Below are 20160 nucleotides of genomic sequence, written 5' to 3'. Positions count from 1 at the left end.
TTTGTATTGAATGAGTATGAATTGTGGAATTGTGATGGCAAATTAAGAACACACAGAGGGTGCAGAGCAAATGCGCTCTCCCTGAACCGCTATAAATTTAACCTTCTTCTTTGGCCAAATATGTACCTTACCTATGTGTGTGTGTAAAGAATGCTGATATGGGATATGAAACATAACCAGTAGTCAATGTGCAAGCAGCCAGTTGAATGGTGAATTTATGCTACTCTGTTAAATTCATATATTTGTAAATCTGACTTTGAAAGTCAGTGCCTCCCCAGCCACGAACCTCACCGATGTTTATTTATTTAATTTTATATAATATACATGTACACACACACACGCATATTAATACACAGTGGTGCTTGAAAATTTGTGAACCTTTCAGAATTGACTATATTTCTGCATAAATATGACCTAAATCATCTTCAGCGTTTAACAAGTTAAAAATATAAAACTATATATACACTGCAAGATAGTTGAACTTTCATGGCTAGCCGAATACAAAACATACAATTATTAGGAATACTTAAATAGAAACGTAAAAACTTCAATTGTTAAATGAATATTTAATATATGTGAATGATATGAAGGCGCTTCATTAAACAGTATTTTTGTGTTAGTGCTAAAGTAATAAACAGGCAAAAAGAGATTTCTTACCAGTTGACTTTATCTAAAACCCCATTATACAGTACAGTAATGTCACGTTACTGTTTCTGGTAACGTGGAATAATAATGGAGATAGTATACCATTTGAACCGTGTGCTTTAATAACAACCTCATGCACCACATGCAACAACAATGTACCTTTTTTCTCTTACTTCCTGTGTTACCTCTAAAGTGTCCCCCGCTCCCCAGGTCTACATGCATGACAAAACAATTACACCACATCTCCCCCTTTTAAGTTTTTCAAAACAATGATAATAAACATAGCTCTAAACTCAGCCCTTATGCCATTAATTACAGAACACTTCCTTCAAGCAAAAAGGGTAAACTGTACATTTTTCCACCATAGTAACATAGCAACAACTTATGGCATTCTCACATAAACGTAAGTATATTATGAAAACGTCTATTTTTTCCAAACTAAATCTTTCAGTGGTTCTTCCATTCTTTCATCTCTTTTCTACAAGTCTAATCCATGTGGTTTCACCACTTAAAGGCCAGATCTGGGTCTGACTGTAGTGGAAGCTGAACCAGGTCCAGGTGTTTGTTGTCCAGGGGAAGACACAACTGTGTCTGCTGGTGTAGGCATCTGAGTGTCCTGTACACTCGCGGGGTTGTCCATGGGGATAAGGTGTTGACGGTTCCTCCGAACAGTCCCATGAGGCACATCCACCAGGTATGATCGGGGTGTTGAGTGTTCCCCCACCACAGTCCCTGTTACTTTCGCGTCAGTCACCCACACCTGTTCTCCCGGTGAGATGTTTTTGAGCTCATCTGCTTGGTGACGCTTGTTGAAGCATTTTAAGTCCGCACTCCTTCTCTCTTTTTCCTTTGAAACGACTGCTGCGCTGTCGGGAAGTGACGGGTTCAGTAGAGATGGTAGCGTCGGTACAGTAGAACGGAGCTTCATTTGCCGGACACAGTGTTTTTGCATGAGAGGGGCTTTTCCCACGTTTGAAGCATTTAGTTTGTCGGTTATTCTCTGTGCGCCCTTGGCTTGGTTTGTCCCTCTGTGGGTATTTCTTCTTTTTCTGGAACGGTTTACCATTGCTCATTACTCTATCCACAGAGCACATTTTTCTTTTGCCCACCATTTCACCACGCAGGCTGGTCTGCTGTTGTTTAACTGCCTCAGTCTGTCTTGCCATCTCGATAGCTTTCTCTAGCGTGAGGTCTTTCTCTAGCTGCATGCGCTCTGACAGGCGCAGGTTAGCTAGTCCTACTACTAACCTGTCTCTGATTAACTAATCATGCAGCGCTCCATAGTTACAGTGTTCAGCCAGGGTGTATAAAGCAGTCACAAACGAGTCGACAGTTTCATTTTCTCCTTGCTTTCTAATGTTAAAACGTGGTCTTCCGTATATCACGTTTTTCTTAACGATGAAGAAGCTGTGAAATCCGTCTCTTACCGCGGCATATTGCTGTTTCTGGGTGTCGGGTAAATTCAGTCGTTTAAGTACATCATCCGCTTCATCCCCCATACAGTACACGAGGGTGTTAACCTGGTTTCCATCCATGGTTGTAGGAAGATTGCTGGCTTGCCGAAAGCGCTCGAACCTCGCAATCCATTTTTCCCATTCTTGGGGTTTGGTGAAGTCAAAAGGCTCCGGTGGATGGATGCTGAACGTAGCAGTCGGCCCAGGGACGACTCCTCTCCCTGCGGCTGCTGGCTCACCTGCTCCCTCCATTAGCTGCCTTTCCATTTGCTAGCTAGCGCCTAATTAACTTTTTCTTTCGACCAAACTTCTACACGGTGCTTTATTTTCCCCTGGACACGCTATCCTACTTCTGACACCATGTTGCGTTACTGTTTCTGGTAAAGTGGAATAATGGAGATAGCGTACCATTTGAACCACGTGGTTTAATAACAACCTCGTGCACCACATGCAACAAAAATGTACCTTTTTTCTCTTACTTCCTGTGCTACCTCTAAAGTGTCCCCCGCTGCCCAGGTCAAAATGTATGACAAAACAGTTACACCACATCTCCCCCTTTTAAGTTTTTCAAAACAATGATAATAAACAGGCAAAAAGAGATTTCTTACCAGTTGACTTTATCTAAAACCCCATTATACAGTACAGTAAGAGCCAGTCCAGACTTTTTACTCGAGCATTTATGGCTTTGCTGCAAGTGTTCCATCTCCAGTAATAAACACAAAGTATGAAATAATATCTATAAATAGGGATGCACCGAAATGAAAATTCTTGTCCGAAGCCGAATATAATGAAAAGCTTGGCCGAAGGCCGAACACGTTTTTCCATTTATTTTACCATTTTTTTCAGCATTTTTCCACCATTGCATAAATTAAATAGTCAAAATGTGCTATTTAATATTTTGTCTTGCTTTTCAAAGAAAAAAAATATTACAAAAGCTACAATTTCAAAATATTTAACACTGAACATTTTTTTTCATTCCAGCAGGCATAGGCTACCAACAAGGCACAATATAACTTTAAATAAATAAATTAGTAAAACAAAAATATTTTTGTGGTCATCTTTGAGCCCCCCTTGAATAGCCTATGTTAGGAGTATATCTGACTGCTGAAAGAATGTAACACTCTGTAGCCTACAACAAAAAAGTGCATTAAAAAGTGCATTGACAAGAGTGCAAAAAATGGTTCTATTCGGAATATATACTGCTGAGTATTATAGTAGATATAGTATAGTTAGATACGTTGTTAATGTTATATTCCCTTAAATAAATACGTCTTTACCTGCTTCCGTACTCTACTCCCTTACGTCTCGCGATGTGACAGAATACTCCGGAACAGAAACAAAACAAATGCACCTGTCCACAGTAAACAATGTCACGGTTGTCAACATCCGAAGAGCATGCGTGCGCCCCCTCATCCCTCCAAGCGCGCTGCCGGAAGTGGCGGTCATGAAATTCGCGCATCTCACTCTGATTGCTAGGCTATTTGGTGCGTCATCAAACACGTCGTTGTTCGGTCAAAGTTATTCGGCCGAACAATTTCGGTTGCCAAACATTCAATGCATCCCTATCTATAAATTTGGGACTGAGAGAAAGACAGAGTGATATAGTCAGTCAGTTCATGCTGCTATTTCATTTAAATATGCTGTGTCTGGAGCTGCAGATGAAATTATGCCAGTGTCTAGATACCACAGAGTTACTACTGAAACCTCAAGAACACGGCAGGTGTTTCAATATTAACCTTTTTATTAATTTTTTTCCAGCAACCCACATTTTTGCTGTTTTTTTATTTTATTATTTTTTTTTAGTTATTTATTTTCTTGTTTTTTTACAATAATGAAAACAAACAAAAAAAATGTGTGGTGCATTCACATTTTCCCAAGGGATTCTTTTTCTTTTCCTTTGAACAGCAGTTTGTACACAGATAAACCAGTGAAGAGCTTGAAGCTGGATCCATCCATGGCTGAGATCCGTACAGGAGTGCAAGTGGTGGCCTAATCAAAACATCTACAACACTTTATAATGGATTGTTTCAATTCTTTTTGCTGTTCATTTCTGATCTTTTGTGTTTGTTTTAAGTTGCTTTTGTTCAGGAGGAAAAGGTCAGATTCCAAAATTCACCTGTTAAAATGAATTTCCCAGTCTTTATGAACAGTTTTTCCCTCATACACCCCTCTGTGTCCATGTCTATGCCACGTAAGTGTACACTTTGCGATCCTCTGGTGTTCGTGCCAAATACTCTCTTTCTATAAGTCCTTCAATTCTCTTTTTGATCACCACTGGGCTGGGGAGGAACCGCGCCCGTAACTGCTGAGCCACCTGATGGACGAAGCCACAAATCCGACAGTTAGAAGAGTATAAAAATAAAACGGCAATACAAAAAAGTAAAACATTACTATAACATCTCTACACGATCACAGTTATTCAGGCTGGATTTGCCACTGATGAGAATTAAGATTTATAGAGATGACTAACTGAGCTAATTGGAACTGACTAGAACAAGATATGGAATAAAAGATGTATGCTTATTAAAATACACACCTCTGCTACAAGTACATTGTGCTGCATCTTCTTTCTTGATTTCATGATGCGCACTATGGCTGCCTCGATTTCGTGTTTCCGGTCATCATCCACTTTCTGTCGCGTCTCCTTCCTCTCTGGGTCTGTCTCCCCCTGTTTAGCAGCGACTGAAGCACAACACTTTATTACAAGTGTGCTAAACAGAACCATACAGCATGGCATTATAATAGAAGAACAAACCCAAATACTGATGTTTAACAAGGTTTTTTTTTTCCTCCTATATTGAATGACAGAATGCTTGAAGTTAGGCCTGTCATGATAATTGTGTTATTGACTGATCATATGATATATGGACATGACCTCAACATTGGCCGTTGTGTTTACATGCGTGTTTGTTTACATGCAAATGAATTTCACCAACATTTTAGCCGTTCGCATCCTATACGCATATGAGACTAATCACACAACAGAAACCTAATATTACAACTCGCTTCTGCACCAAATGACACGAATGCACAAGTGAAACTGAACTTAAGTAAGATGCTAGGTATGACGGATAAGTCACGTTGATGAACTAAAGCATAAAGAATTCACAATGCTTTATTACAATAGTGTACTCATTGTAATATTCTTTCAGGAGATCAGGTTTTCGCATTTTTTTTTTTTTTTTTTTTTACACATGTTGAAGTTAATAAAGAAAATTTGTGAATATTTGGTTTAATTTGTGCATTTTCTCATCAACTAAAATGCCGTTGACTGATATTCACTGACTTTTTACTCAGAGTAAAATTGACTAAAATGAATAAATATGACACGACGAAATATCGACTACATTTAAACGATATTTTCATCAGAAGACAAAAACTATTTCTGACCTTCTAATTCCAATGTCTGGATATTCTTAAGAATTCAAAGTTCGTTGCTCTTTGAAAGGGTGTCCTTGCATTATTATACTATTATATTATCATTATATCATAAAATGGTCTTAAAATGACACTAATATCATTTATTCTGGGACAATAGATCATCCAACAAAAGTAGTTATCGTGACAGGCCTACCTGATGTTGTTCCACAGTACTGATTGTGTCTCAGGTGTGTTTAGAACCGAAAAAAAAAAATCAATCTGTCAAAGGCCTCTACAATCACTACAATGAGACAACTCTCTCTGACTACATTCACATCAAGGTAGCAGGCATCAATCTAAAAGTGACTCCGATCTGATAAAGCTATGTAAACATTGTGTGCAAATGTATGTACATATTTTCAGATTAGATGTGTGTCATGTTCCTATGTGATGAGACAGATCCAACATGTGGACATGCATCTGTAATCTGGAGCACCAGATTATAAAGTGTGCTTTTTATTTCCTTACGTTACACTTTACCGTGCATGCGAATATCGCAATCGTCACCACTCAACTTACACAACTGTCAGTAATTTGGGCCTTTTTCTTCCCCTTGCACTAATCACAAATACTGCAGCTAACATGTCTGAATCACTTTTAATAATGAACGCCTGGGCTGCTCCCTTGCTCATTCTATCGCTATGCCAGCAACAGACTGCCTGGTAAATGTGCCAGGTTATTGTTGATTTTATATATTTATTTATTTTAAATGTGCACCAGTGAGTTATGACAGATCAGACTTACTAATAAACATGAATTATAACCATAAACAGACAGATGAGAAATGAGCTTGATGAATGATGAATAAGGCTTTCAATGTGAAAAGTCTTTGTCCATCACCTCTTCAGCTTCCTCTTTCCTCCAGCAGTGATAGAAGTGTGTAATGGCACTACCTGTCTGGATTTTGACTCTGTGCAGTTTGGAGGTAAACTGGTCGTTGACTGTAAACATGTGTCCGTTCTCAATCTCTTTGCTCTTTGGCTCCTTGGTAAGCACTCGCTGCGTGGGCTTTCCACACGCCAGAGACTGCAACGCTCGTACCAGCTCCCGCTCCGGGATATCCGTCTCCTGCTGGATCTCCTATGATAAAGCATCAGTTTATATTGCTACCACTAATACGCATTAAATTATTAGCATTTAATAGATATAATTACTATTTTTCTTACTACTACTACCACCACCACTACTTGAGGTTGATCAATTTATCACTTATAGGTTTTTCCCGGATGCGTCCGTTACGCGAGTAGTTATACATTACACAGTACGAGAGAGGCCTCTAGAGGCGAAATGAAAAGCTATCACCAACAAATTTTGTTGTGTTATTTGAAGTGTTTTTTTTAATTATACATGTTGAATATATATATTATATTTGCTTTAATATTTATTCATAGTTAATATATATTCATTTATATCATTTAAAAAAGTGCAGTACATTTTCATAGTAGCGTCAGTACTGTTTATTTTTGTAATAAAGCTCAACAATATTTTACTTTGAGTGTTATATTTCCATTCAGTATCTTAATTCAGTGTCAGTCATTTTAAAAACTATCGGCTGATTAATGGGTTATCGATAGGTACTGCCCTACTTACTTATCAGTAAAATCCACCATTGGTCAACCACTACTGCTAATAATAATAATAATAATAATAATTAGAATTTGTGGAGAATAAAGACAACAAGAGTGACATACTGCTGTACCTCAAAAGTGCACTTGTCTCTGTTGTTGAAGAGCATGAGGATAGTCATCTGAAAGGTGGATACCTGTAGTATGTGCTTCCTTGTGTTGGAGCCTGTTACCTGTGCACCTCCTACGCCTAACTCTGATCCATCCTCCTACAGAGATATAGAACACATAGGGCACACAGCTGGAATTACAATCAAAACATACTGATCTCAAAGATATTTTAGGAAGAGGGCCTACTGTACCAGAGGCAGGTTTACAAAGCACCGCTAGACAACTGACGCCTTCATTTAAATTTCAGCTCTATTAGATATATAGATATAACTGTTACATTATCCAATGTATTTCTGTTTGCTCTATGTGCCATTTGTGTGTATGTCGGTGGTGGGATGGGTTTCTTTTGTCTCCTCCCCCTTCTCTAGGCCCTGCCTACTGCATGCATCACGTTCCAGCTTGCTAATGGATGATCACGTCTTGTCCACGCCTGCTCCGGCCTTGAGTGACAGGATTGGTTGCCTGCACGTTTCCGGAAGTGTACTTAAGCCTCGTCAGTCTCCACCCCAGGGCAGATCATTGCCATTTGCTTTGAGTATAGAGACAAGTGCTTTTCGCTTGTGTATGACTATTTCGCCTGTGTATGACCCTATGCCTGATTTGACTTTGTTTATGCTCTGCCCTGTTACGATTTGACTGATACCCTTGTGTATATATGTATATATTATTTTGTTAATTAACACACTACTAGTCACCTCTGTAAATAGTGCACGGTTAAGAGTGGTTAGTAGGAAGTCGGTGCCATTTGTGTTGATTCTTCTTTTCTCCTGGTTTTGGGTTAGCTAGGGAGTGAGGGAAGACGGTGTATTTTTGTTTTCTTTTCTTGTAGTTTAGTTAGTTTTCTTTGGTAAAGTTAGAGGGATTTTTGTTTATTTTGGCCTGGCCGGCTTCTGAAGAGTAAAACCACCGTGTGTATAAAAGGTGCTCCATTTGGAGAATAAACAAAACAAACGCAATCTTGGTCTCGCCAACCCTTTTCTTTTTTTAATTGTATGTTGTGGCCCGACCTAGACCGGGTCGTAACAATAGCAAAACATATTAGATACAGATGTATCTCATACTTCTAACACACAAAAATGACTTTCGGCCATTTTCATAAACTACAGCCATCTCTATTCCAGGCTTTTGTACTGCAACAGCCATACAAGCTTGAAGTTGTACAGAACTATGTCGTATTTCACTGTTTTTATTTTGTCCGCTGCACAATAGTCATTAAGGGGAGAAACTCTCATCATGGTTATATATTTCTGAACAAAAAGATCTATATTTTCTAAGCCTTTGTATATTTTGTTGTCCTTGACCTGCATTATTAGGCAACGTTATCTCGTATCCCATTTTCGTCCATATCATGCAGCGGTACTGTGCACCTTATAATTCATCGTGCTAGTGTCAAAGTGAGAGTGTGTTACCTTTTTCACAGGCCCATAGAAGGTCGCATTGAGGTCTGCTGAGCCCATGTGGTGCTGCAGTGTGAGCTGCCGGCCACTGTGCTTGGCCAAGTAAAACCTGTAACACAGTTCACACAGCTCACACACAAGCTTTGATCCCTTTATACCCCATCCTGCAAAGGGACATAATGTATTCCTTGTTCTTACACACTCGATTCAATAGTTTGATAATTGATAGGCTTGTTGCTTAACCGATGATCAGTTATTTAGAGCAGAAAAAAAACAAGCTGTGCAGTACATCCAAGTTCAAGCATATACGCTCCATGTGGGAGGGAGGGAGGGAGGGGGGGTAATGGTGTTGTGGTGGCAGGGGTGTGGTCGAACATCAGGAGAGGAGGTGGGTCGAACCAGCAGGTAACATGTGATGGGTTTCACCTGTGCCGTAACCGGCATGAGAGAGAGCTGAGCAGCACAGAGCTGTGCGTGTGAGATAAAACCGCTGTAAAGCAAAAGTAAAAAAAAAAAAAGAAAAATAATGAACCCGTTTGAGTTGTCCCAATCCTGCCTCCCCGTCTCCTGCCGAACTGAAGAGAACTGTTACAGGCGCTTATTATGTCTACCTGCCACCACATTTCCATCATAGCACAAAGGAAAATGATGATTATAAAGGAACATAATGATTGCACTGAAGTCTGTGGTTGTGATTTTGTGGCAGCTTGTCATTGTTGTGATGCACGACAAAGCATTTATCATACCTTCTAAAGACCTCAAAGGCATGCCGTGGGGAGTGAGGGATGTTACATTTGGGCGTAGCTGACTGTGTAGGCCAGTAACCTGTAGTCAGGACTCTGACTGTTAGATCAACACCGCCTAGAGACAGCTGAGACAAAGAGAGACCACACACACACCATAATTACTGCTCAGACAACAATTTGCACAGGGCTGTCTATGGATGGGAGATATGGACTTAAAACTATATCACAATGTTTTCTGGTATTTACTGCGATAACGATATCAGTGACGATATAAATACAGTATCATTCACCACTGTTTTTGGCTACACGTGACCGCTGCATGCAGTCTTGAGAGCCTCAAAAACACAAACACTGATCTAAAAGTAAAACTGATTTTCTGTAACCAAACCAGTTCCAGATTGATTAGCGATAAACTCCTCCTCAGCTTCACGTCCACCTTCCGCCATACTTGTTTTCGCTCTGCACGTGAGGTGCAAATGGGTTGCAGACCGTCACACACAGAAATATGTCATCAACTAGGCTTTATCGTTATTATCGCGGGAAGACTAATTCTTATTGTTGGGAGAATTTCTACCGGTATATCGCAAACGATGATATCGCCCATCCCTACTGCTGTCACAGATTAGAATTTGTGTGTGTGTGTGTGTGTGTGTGTGTGTGTGTGTGTGTGTGTGTGTGTGTGTGTGCACGCAGTTGAATGGGTAATCACTATAAGTTAAGGACTTAGACAATCGTAGCACAGGAAAAAATGTTAGTGTGAGAACACATCAGAGAAGTGTTCCTCTCACAATATTAGAACAGTGTTGCTCATTATTTTTCAGACCCAGCTGGACTCCCAGTCCAATTCCTATTGTTGAATAATAATCTAATTAACCGGTGTAGGAGTTTTTAGTTGTTGTATTTCATCTTGATTTGCATTCTGTTTTGGTATTGCACAGGGTTTGCGTTTCTGTTCATTGAACTATTATTAGAGCATCTCTGAAACGAAAGGAAAACTCCACCCTGAAACCCAATTTGTTTATGTAAGGAATAACTGACGACGTGCCTTTGAATTATTAGAAAATAATGCACACCCACATCGGGGGGTGCATTATTGTTAAGTTCTTCTCTGAAACCAGTCACAGAACCAGAATTTGGACCCTGCACTGGCTTATTCCTCTCGTCCAAGCTCGAGCAGAAGTCACACTGACACCAACGTCTAGTGAAAGCTTCTTCGTTTAATGATACACAAAGCATAATATATACACACACACAAGAAATATTGATAAAGGATGATAAATGTCAATTGGAGCAGGCCACAGATAGATAAAATCAAAACATCTATTACATAGGCTCAAGTGATATAAGAACTAAAGATGTCTAGTCTACCAGATGATAATAAGAGGAAGAAGAAGAACCGAGAGAGAGTGTGTGTGTGTGAGAGAGAGAGAGAGAGAGAGAGAGAGAGAGAGAGAGAGAAAGGCATGGTGATTAGGAATGCTCAAAACAACACATTCCACGAACACAAAACAATTTGGTTCCTGTACATCATGACACAAACTAGATACCTTCAGAACTGAGACACAGAGATAATGCTATGAAGCTCATCAATTATTTTCTAATAATTCAACAGACTGGAGTCAATGATTCCACAAAAGAAACTGCATCGAACCCTAAATATTAGGGCTGGGTATTGTGACCAATTATCCAATTCAATTCTTATTTATATGGTTTCAATTCGATTTTGATTCAATATCAATTAATTATCAATATTTCATTTTAAATGTTAGTTTTGCAGACACAGAATCCATGTTTTAATATAAATGCTAGTAACTGAAACCCTCCTACTTAGCTATATTGCTGAAATACACTTTTACTTTAACAATAGCGCACACACAATTATCTTTAATTACTTTTTACTTTTACTTTGAGTAACAAATATTGTAACAAGAAATCATAACCCACGGGGGCAGTGATGACTTGACAGGTAAGGCTCTGGGTTACCGATCGGAAGGTTGGGGGTTCAAGCCCCAGCACTGAGAAACTGCCCCTGTTGGTCCCTTGAGTAACCCTTAACCGTCTCTGCTAAAGGGGCGCTGTATCATGGCTGACCCTGCACTCTGACCCCAACTTCCTGACATGCTGAGGTATGCAAAGAAAAGACTTTCACTGTGCATATGTATTCAAATTCAAAACATGAAAGATGGCGACATTCAGGATGAGAGGCGAATAACAGATCATATTCATTTCCTCTCAAGTAAAGCATTAAGAATCGAGTCGGGGATTTCCCCAATAGATATCATTTCGTTCAACTGAAGATCGATTCAAATTGGAGAACCGATATTTTTTACCCAGCCCTAGCATATACCATAGTTACCACACCTCAAGACATTTCCCAGATGTTTTATATCAAGACATTTGTCAGGTTTTTGTCCTTAAAACACTTGTGTGTGGAACTAATTTATTACTCATCGTTGATAATTCCAAAACGTCATTTTAGAGATAGTAACGAAGGCCTAAGCTATATGCAGCTCCTCTCCAATATGCAGTTATTGGAGAGGAGGAGAGAGAGAGAGAGAGTTCACAGTTTTTTTCTCCCACACAGAGATCACTTGTTTCATGATGATAATATAAAAATAGAACGAATAAATAAATATTGATAAGCCTACTTGTTCATAGGGTTTTTCCGTTTTTTTATTACTGCAGAAAATATAATGAATAAATAAATAAATAAATATTTATAGCCTACTTGTTCACCAGGTTATTACACGTGCTCGTTCGCCCTCACTTCCTTTTTTTCTTGCTCGCTCTTTCTCTCTCTTATAACAGCATATCAATGGCTCAAGCCTCCGCTTTGCCTGGTGGCCGCATTACCACCTTGGGTGCGCATATTTTATCTAATAATTCAACTGCCAGTCATCAGTTATTCCTTCTGTATTTCTGAAAAATCATTTTGTTTGTTGTTAGCTCTGTGTGCTGTGGTGGACAGTAGCCTAAATTCTCTGTTATTTCAGTTAACTTGCTGAAGTGATATGGAACTGTAATGCGGTCAAGACCTGACTGGAACTATTTCTGCTGTGCGTTTACTAACAAAAATAATTGCAGGCCTCAGAACGTCTGTCAGCCAATCCAAATCAAAAATTCAATAGTGCTGTGGTATAAAATTAAATATTTGTGATGCGCATAGTGATTCTGGTGATAATGGGATGCTTGGTGCTCTGTATGTTCATTATAAAATAGAAAGTTAGTGGTTGTGAGCTGATGGTGGTGGTCTTTTACCCCAGTGGACTGCAGGTGCTGCCGGAACTCGTCCATGGTGGTGTTAGAGATGCTCATGTCCCTGAACATGCCTTCCAGTTTCGAGGTGAACTGACAACCACACTCTGTCTGCAACACAGAAAACATCAGTGTGTGTAATGCTCATGCTCAATTCCAATTTACTGCCCATGTCTGATGTTTTCCTCCAGTCGCTCACATTTATCTTTTTAACATGTCTGATATCCAACACTACTCTGAACAGATCCTGAACCAAACTACATGAGCAGGAAACAAATAGTGATTAAGGATAGAAGAGCTGACTGTATAAAACTAAAGTGTTAAATTTACAAATTGCATGAATTACAACCGAAAGAAACCTAAACAAATATTGGATCATTTTCCTCAATAAATAAATTAAGACCAAGTATATTTGTCTCATTTGTTTAATTGGGTTCTCGTAATCTACTTCTAGGACCTGTGTGAAAATCTGATAATGTTTAAGGTCATATTTATCCTGAAATGTAGAAAATTCTAAAGGGTTCACAAACTTTGCAGCACCACAGTGTAGTATATATATACACACACAAACACACACACACACACACACACACACACACACACACACATACTTTACACAAAAGAGCAATAGAATCAAAGAGAGAACAAAGAGCCTCATACCTTAAGCTTGGAGATCATATTTTTCTCCGAGTCGTCAGAGACGCTCTTATTGGTGAGAAGCCTCCTGGCCAGGTGCTGTTTGTAGTAACGCTCAAAAACATCTTTCTCCTGCATGAACCGGAAGAGCACCATAGCTTTGTCCAGGATGGACTCAACCTCCTGCTCGGTCAGCTACAAGATCCAAACACCCAAACACCCATGCATTTATTGTGTACATAAGCTTACATCAACAAAAGGTACCACTACTACAGCACCTCAACTAACAGTAACTTCAGTAACCAGTCTCCACAACCAGTCTGAGCAGAAAAGCATCTCAGAATGCACAGTACAATCAAACCTAAAAGCAAAAGGTCCACCGCAGCAGCAGACCACACTGGGTTCCACTCCTGTCAGTCAAGAACAGGAAGCTGAGGCCACAGTGGGCACAGGCTCATTTGGAAAAGTACCAGGCAATCAAACAGTCCGGTTTTGGTGAGCCAGTTACTGTAACAGCAGGTTCTGAAATACTCAAACCACACCATGCTCAAACCTCTGAGATTTCCCCATTCTAATGGTTCATATAACATTAACTGAAGCTCTTGTCCACTATCTACATGATCTGATGCATTGTGCTGCTGGCACACGATCAGCTGATTGGATAATTTGCAGGTATTACCATTAAACATCTCTTATACACTTTTAATACAAATTTCATTCTGTTGTCTGATTTGAATTAGGCTAGAGCAGCCTGAAGGACTAATTGTACAATTAAAAATAAGGCTCGTTTAAATGGTTTGAAACGTTTGGTCTTTCTCACATTTGCAATGTGCTCACATTGATCCCTGACAGTTCTAGAATAAAAAAACTAAACTGCTGATAAGTAACACAGAGGCACAGTGTTCACAGTAAAACTGCTCATTCAATAATTATACAGCACCGTTACTCCTATTCGTCTTTTCAGGATGTTCTACACATAATCTGAAAAAGTTACCTTTTCATGTGTTGTCATATGGAATACACTACTGAATACATTTATCATCAGCCATCATAACATCAGTACTTTATTCTGCCTAACAGTGTATATGTATTAGTATATGACAGCAAAGCACTTCTGAAGCTGTAGGAGGTGAATCAAGTTCAGTGAATTCTCCTACAGTGAATCAAGTTCACATCCAACGGGGGAATTTCGTGAGGAATTCCCCCATTGGGCCTTATTTATCATGGCCCTAATAATCCCCATCTCTGAATTGTTTACATCACTCTCTCCGCTCCACTAATAACTGGTGTGTGGTGAGCGTTCTGGTGCAGATCCCCACCCCACCCCTCCCCCGACCTATACTATGTAAAGCACTCTGAGTGTCTAGAAAAGTGCTATATAAATGTAACTGTAAATATCTGAGTCTTCCCCCAAACTACTGCCACAAAGTCTATACAACTGTGTGCTTAGAAATGTCTTTGTATGTTGTAGCATTATTAACTTCCTTTCACTGGGACTAAAGGACCCAAACCTGTCTCTGAACGTGGACAAAACGAAAGAGATGGTTGTTGACTTCAGCAGAGCACAGAGCGACCACTCTTCACTTAACATAGACGGCTCCTCCTTGGAGATCGTCAAGAGCATGAAATTCCTTGGTGTTCATCTGACGGAGAACCTCACCTGGTCCCTCAACACCAGCTCCATAGCCAATAAAGCCCAACAGTGCCTCTACATTCTGAGAAGGCTGAATAAAAGCCCATCTCCCACCTCTCATTCTCACAACATTCCACAACTATTGAGAGTATCCTGAGCAGCTCCGAATCGGATTGCAAGACCCTGCAGAGGTCAGTGAGGGCAGCTGAGAAGATAATTGGGGTCTCTCTTCCCTCCATCATAGACATTTACACCCCATGCTGCATCCACAAAGCCACCAGCATTGTGGATGACCCCACACACCTCTCTCACACTCTTCACCCTCCTGCTGTCTGGAAAAAGGTACCGATGCATTTGGGCCCTCACGGCCAGACCGTGTAACAGCTTCTTCCCCCAAGCCATCAGACTCCTTAATACTTCAATACAAGACTGGACTGACACACACATAATCTGAACTGAACACCATCAAGCAATCAAGCACACAAAGACTAACCCATGCAACATAATAAATGTTCATAAACAGTCCTACAATAAATGGAACAGAAGTATAGAACAAAAAACAATATGGAATTGTGATCAACGTACCCCTTTCACTCCTTTCTTCAGCTTGTCATCAATGAAGAGTGAGAGGTACTCGGGTGATCGGGAGTTGAGGTTCAGAAAGTACTCAAAGTCTCCAGCGATGGTCTGTTTAAAGAGCCGGTCGTTACCGAACGATTCCTGCAGGAAACGGTCAAAGCGTGTCTTCAAGTCCAACAGGCCCTGTGCAACACAGACACAGTGACATTTATCCACAACATTTATATCCGTTTGTGTACATCTAATGTCATACTTCTGGTCTTTTTTCTCATTTGTTCCATGTTGTACAATTGAAGACATTTAGGTTACACTAGCATTTGTTGAAGTATTAAACTTCAATACTTGTGAATAATAATGTCAGCAACTGCTATTAAGCATGGTCAAGGCCCTCAACAGGCCAGCTCTATTCTTGGATTACACATTACTTTTGGCTGCTTTGGATAAAAGTCAAACAAATAAATGTAAATCATTGGGAAATTTATGTTATAACTGCATGGAAGAGAGTAGGCTGGGGTAAGGAACCTTTTCAGCTTGGATATCCAATAATATCATGCCTTTTTTTTTTAACGAGGCAGAAGAAAGTTTACATAGATATATGAATGTTTACATCAATATAGGGAATGCTTAAAAGGCCATTTCTTTTCATAATCAAAAATCCATAAACCTATACATCACTCTAAACTTTATTGCTGTGAATTTGAAATAAAGCTCCACACCTCATAACCGTCTGACCTGCCCAGTGTTGAGGTGTAGAGGTGGTAATGCTTGTGGGTTTGCCTGTTTTGGTATCTTTCTTCATACTGCTGTCTGTTTGCTCTCTGTTCTCAGCAGCACAGCCGCAAAAATATACCCCAACATCACTCATCTTTTCCACAAGCTGTGATAATAAAATAACTTCTTTTTTAGCTTTGCATTTGCCGTGCAGGGCACTGTGTGCTTTTTGTCCATTTGAAACAAATTAGCAACAACAAATTAGCATTCCTAATTCAGTTCAGCCAAGCGCAATGTCAGTGTACTATTGGCCTATGTAAATGTGTCATCAAAAGCATTGAAAGTTAATGAGTAGAAACATTTACCACAGTATAGTACTGAGAATAGAATTTTGATTGTGCAAGACCACTTTAAAAGACCCAGATTACTGCACACAGTGCTAATTTACCAGAGAATGCAGTAAGCAAATACCAAAGCTTGCAGAGTTAATCTAATATTCTCCTTGCATATGTGTGTGTGTGTGTGTGTGTGTGTATATATATATATATATATATACACATACATACACACACACATACACACACACACATATATATATATATAATGTTTAATCCACCAAAATCAGTGCCAAATTGTACAAAGTGAATAGGTTGTGCATCAGTTGTTGGCTAGTCTCTGAGTTAACCTTTTGTGCTTCTTGTCTAAGAAAAACACAACACTGACAGTCGCATTTGTGAGGGAAATTACTCATTTTTACTTTGTAAAAAGTTTGTTCTTGTTCATGTTCATCAGAGGATAACGCCTAAGAAGGCCATGTCATGTCACTGAGATCAGTACAGAATGTTTATCTGCTTAGAGACACAAACATGTTCTTCTGTTCAAGGTTCGTCTGTCCAAGATCCTAAAACAAAGCCTGTTTGAACTGCATCAAACTGCTTCTTATCGGTACACAGAATTATGTCATGCTCTGCGTTTCATATATATAGCAGTGGTTTAGTACAAGGGCTTCAGAGCGCTCTCATTATTCTATCCTGCTTTATTCTATCCTGTATTAACCATCTTTCTGTAATAAACCTTTTTACCTCCAAAGGACGAGTCTGCGAGTGTTGTCTAATTTCCACAACACATTCCACAAAGACATGAGTGTATAAGTCCAAACCTGCATGAGAATTGTACAATGAGGACGAAACACACTGCGTAATTACCTCGCCCCAATCCCATTAAAGTGGATTGAAGGTAAACTCGCTTAAGCTAGTGTGTGCCAAAACGTTTATTAGTTTATTTTCATAACATCTTCACAACGATGCGAGTTAACTTAACGGCACTAGCTAAGTTAAACATTTCCTTATGGTACCTCGACATGGTTAGTCGGCTGTATGCAAAATTGCTTCACAGCACAAAGCTTGAGGTTTTTAATGGAGAGAGTAGTGATGGAAAGTTCGGATCATTTTACTGACTCGGATCTTTGAATCTTGTTAAAATCTTTTTTGTTCCCCGGAAACAGAAATGATTAGTCCATGTCTCGACTCGAGTCTTCAGGTTCGAGTCGTTCGTTCATCCCGTTTCCGGTACTGCATGGTGCATTACCTATGTGGCGGTCACCTGAAGATCGAATGACTCGAACCTGAAGACTCGAGAGGTGAACTAATCATTTCTGTTTCCTGTGCAGAGCCTATGGGGATGTTACAGCGCATGCGCGTTCAAAATGAATGACACCTCACTGAGAGAGAGGGAGAGTGAGAGAGAAAGAGAGGTCATGTACAACATGAGCTGTTGAACCCTCTTGAGGTTTTTTTGCATTTAAAATGAGATAAACCTCAGGAAAAAAACACAAAATTTGTCCAAAATTCCATGGTGAACACAAATTGACTATAAATAGCAAAGACATGTGGCTAAACCAGTTTTGAAGAACAAAGAAAACTGAAGGAAAACAGCAGTGAAGAACTTTCTGCACACTGGAGTGGATCCTAACACTGAGAGAAAGAGAGAGACAGAAACCAGAGAAACAACAGGAAACTACATCAAATATTTCCTAGCACAACAAAAAAGGATTAACGCTTTGGATAAAAAAAATAAATAAAAACAGACAACTGACCAAACATCATCAGAAAAACAACAAAATAGAAGCAGGACAGAAATAATCTCATATCAAGCGGTGTAAGCCCTACATGAAACGCCGGTTTGGACTAGTAACCAACTTCCTGTTTACACTTGTATGCGCATGCCCAGTGTCCATGAATGGTCATGTGACATGCGTTTTCGGTCATGTCGTGTGGACGGAGATCGTTTCTGAAACACAGCAGAAACGCCAGTGTGGACGAGGATCGGTTTCATTTTAAAACGAAAACGCGCTAGGGTAAGCAGGGCCTCAGACTCAGTGAGCCCCCAATCATATCATTACAAAGTCCTGCAATACCAAGAGCTGATCAAAGCAAACACCCTCCTCTCTCAGCTGGTCCGAAGCTTTAACCCTGAAGGATCACCAACGCCTACTAACCCCAACCACACGGACACGTCAAACACATCAGATTAGATCAAATTACAATACAAATGAAACAAAACTGCACCACCTGCAACATAACAACGGAGTAAAATGAGAGAGAGAGCAAGAGAGAGATTTTACACCTTGTAAGATTAATAAAACTTAATTGATACTGTTTGTTGCTCACCTTTCAAAGTTCAAACACTGAAACAAATCAGTTGGGGTAAGAGGCATCTCACGTTGTACAGGCATGAAGGAAAAATTATTTTTCGTTTCCCAGCACATAATTACACATTTGCCATGACATGGTTTTATTCTAAATTTCATTGGTCCAGCTGAGTAACCTATTAACATTGTACAGTATGGCACTGCCCCTGCGATCGATTGGCACACTGTCCAGTGTACCCTGCCTTGTGCCCGATGCTCCCTGGGATAGGCTCCAGGTTCCCCGTGACCCTGAAAAGGATAAGCGGTATAGAAGATGTATGGATGGATGGAGTATGGCACTGCTGTTAGTGGATGAGACTAATTCCCTATAAGCCGCATGGTATCTGAGCAGTGTGTTCAATGCAAATGAAGCACATGTAGACCTGATTTACGTTTAATGAAAACGTCACTCTGTACTGCACACACAAAAATGGCTCTCAATGGTTGGTATAAATAATTTAATGCTACTTTGTTAGTACTGTTAATGGTGCATTTTTTTAAGCATAGTTGATATTGTTTGAAATAGGTTACATTAAATACATTCCTTTGTCCAGCTCAGTTTATATAATACTGATAAGAGATAGGTAGTTATGAAATACCCAGATCTGACTTACAAAACAAAAGCTGATCGTAATCCCTGGACTCGAACAATCATTAAAAAATAGGCCAACTTTTTTCTTTACCCTAAATTCTTTGAGAAATGACCAGAGACAAGAACTGACATCTCCTGTGCTTAAATAAAATAAAATAAAACCTGCTGAAGTGAAGCATACTTACAATGAAAACCCAAAGGCAAATCTAAAATGAACCTGAATATACTGATGAGGAGCTGCAACAGATGGAGAAGGACAGAAGACAGAAGAAGGTATGCGAGGTTGTGAACACAAGGGACACTGTTGGTGTGTTTGCTGATAAACATATGCTACTGCGTTGTTGTTCTGAAAAATCCATCCATGTGACTACGCTGGTAATGCATTGCTGTCTGTGTGGAGTTTCTGTGCACGTTCACCCCATGGCTGTGTGGGTTTCCTCCGGGTTCTATGGTTTCTTCCCACTTCCCAAAAGCATGCCACTAGACTGCCCATAGGTTTGAATGAGTGTGTGAATGCATACAATGGCCTGGCATTCCTGCCCACTGTTTCCAGCATAGGCTCTGCATCCGTGGTGACCCTAACCACGATAACGGCCTAATTAAGATGAATGAATGAATAGACAATTTATGAAAGTATACACTGATCAACAATAACATTAAAACAACT

General features: G+C 39.8%; 1 protein-coding gene across 2 annotated transcripts in view; it reads right to left on the bottom strand.

The window, feature by feature from the left end:
* Positions 1-506: 506 nt before the first annotated feature.
* The window catches only part of LOC128624504 (cullin-3-A), a 48713-nt gene continuing 29059 nt past the window's right edge, over positions 507-20160 (bottom strand). For both annotated transcript variants that reach the window (XM_053652200.1, XM_053652201.1), the window contains exons 8-16: positions 15508-15684; positions 13314-13484; positions 12657-12764; positions 9399-9523; positions 8665-8761; positions 7219-7353; positions 6413-6599; positions 4636-4781; positions 507-4413 (exon numbers count right to left, since the gene is read on the bottom strand). In XM_053652200.1, coding sequence (XP_053508175.1) covers positions 4282-4413; positions 4636-4781; positions 6413-6599; positions 7219-7353; positions 8665-8761; positions 9399-9523; positions 12657-12764; positions 13314-13484; positions 15508-15684 — 1278 coding nt within the window. In that variant the 3' untranslated portion in view covers positions 507-4281. The remainder of the gene's footprint in view (positions 4414-4635; positions 4782-6412; positions 6600-7218; positions 7354-8664; positions 8762-9398; positions 9524-12656; positions 12765-13313; positions 13485-15507; positions 15685-20160) is intronic.

This window comes from Ictalurus furcatus, chromosome 20 (assembly GCF_023375685.1).
Source record: "Ictalurus furcatus strain D&B chromosome 20, Billie_1.0, whole genome shotgun sequence".
In the NCBI taxonomy this organism is placed as follows: Eukaryota; Metazoa; Chordata; class Actinopteri; order Siluriformes; family Ictaluridae; genus Ictalurus; species Ictalurus furcatus.
This window is presented reverse-complemented; position numbering and strand designations above follow the sequence as displayed.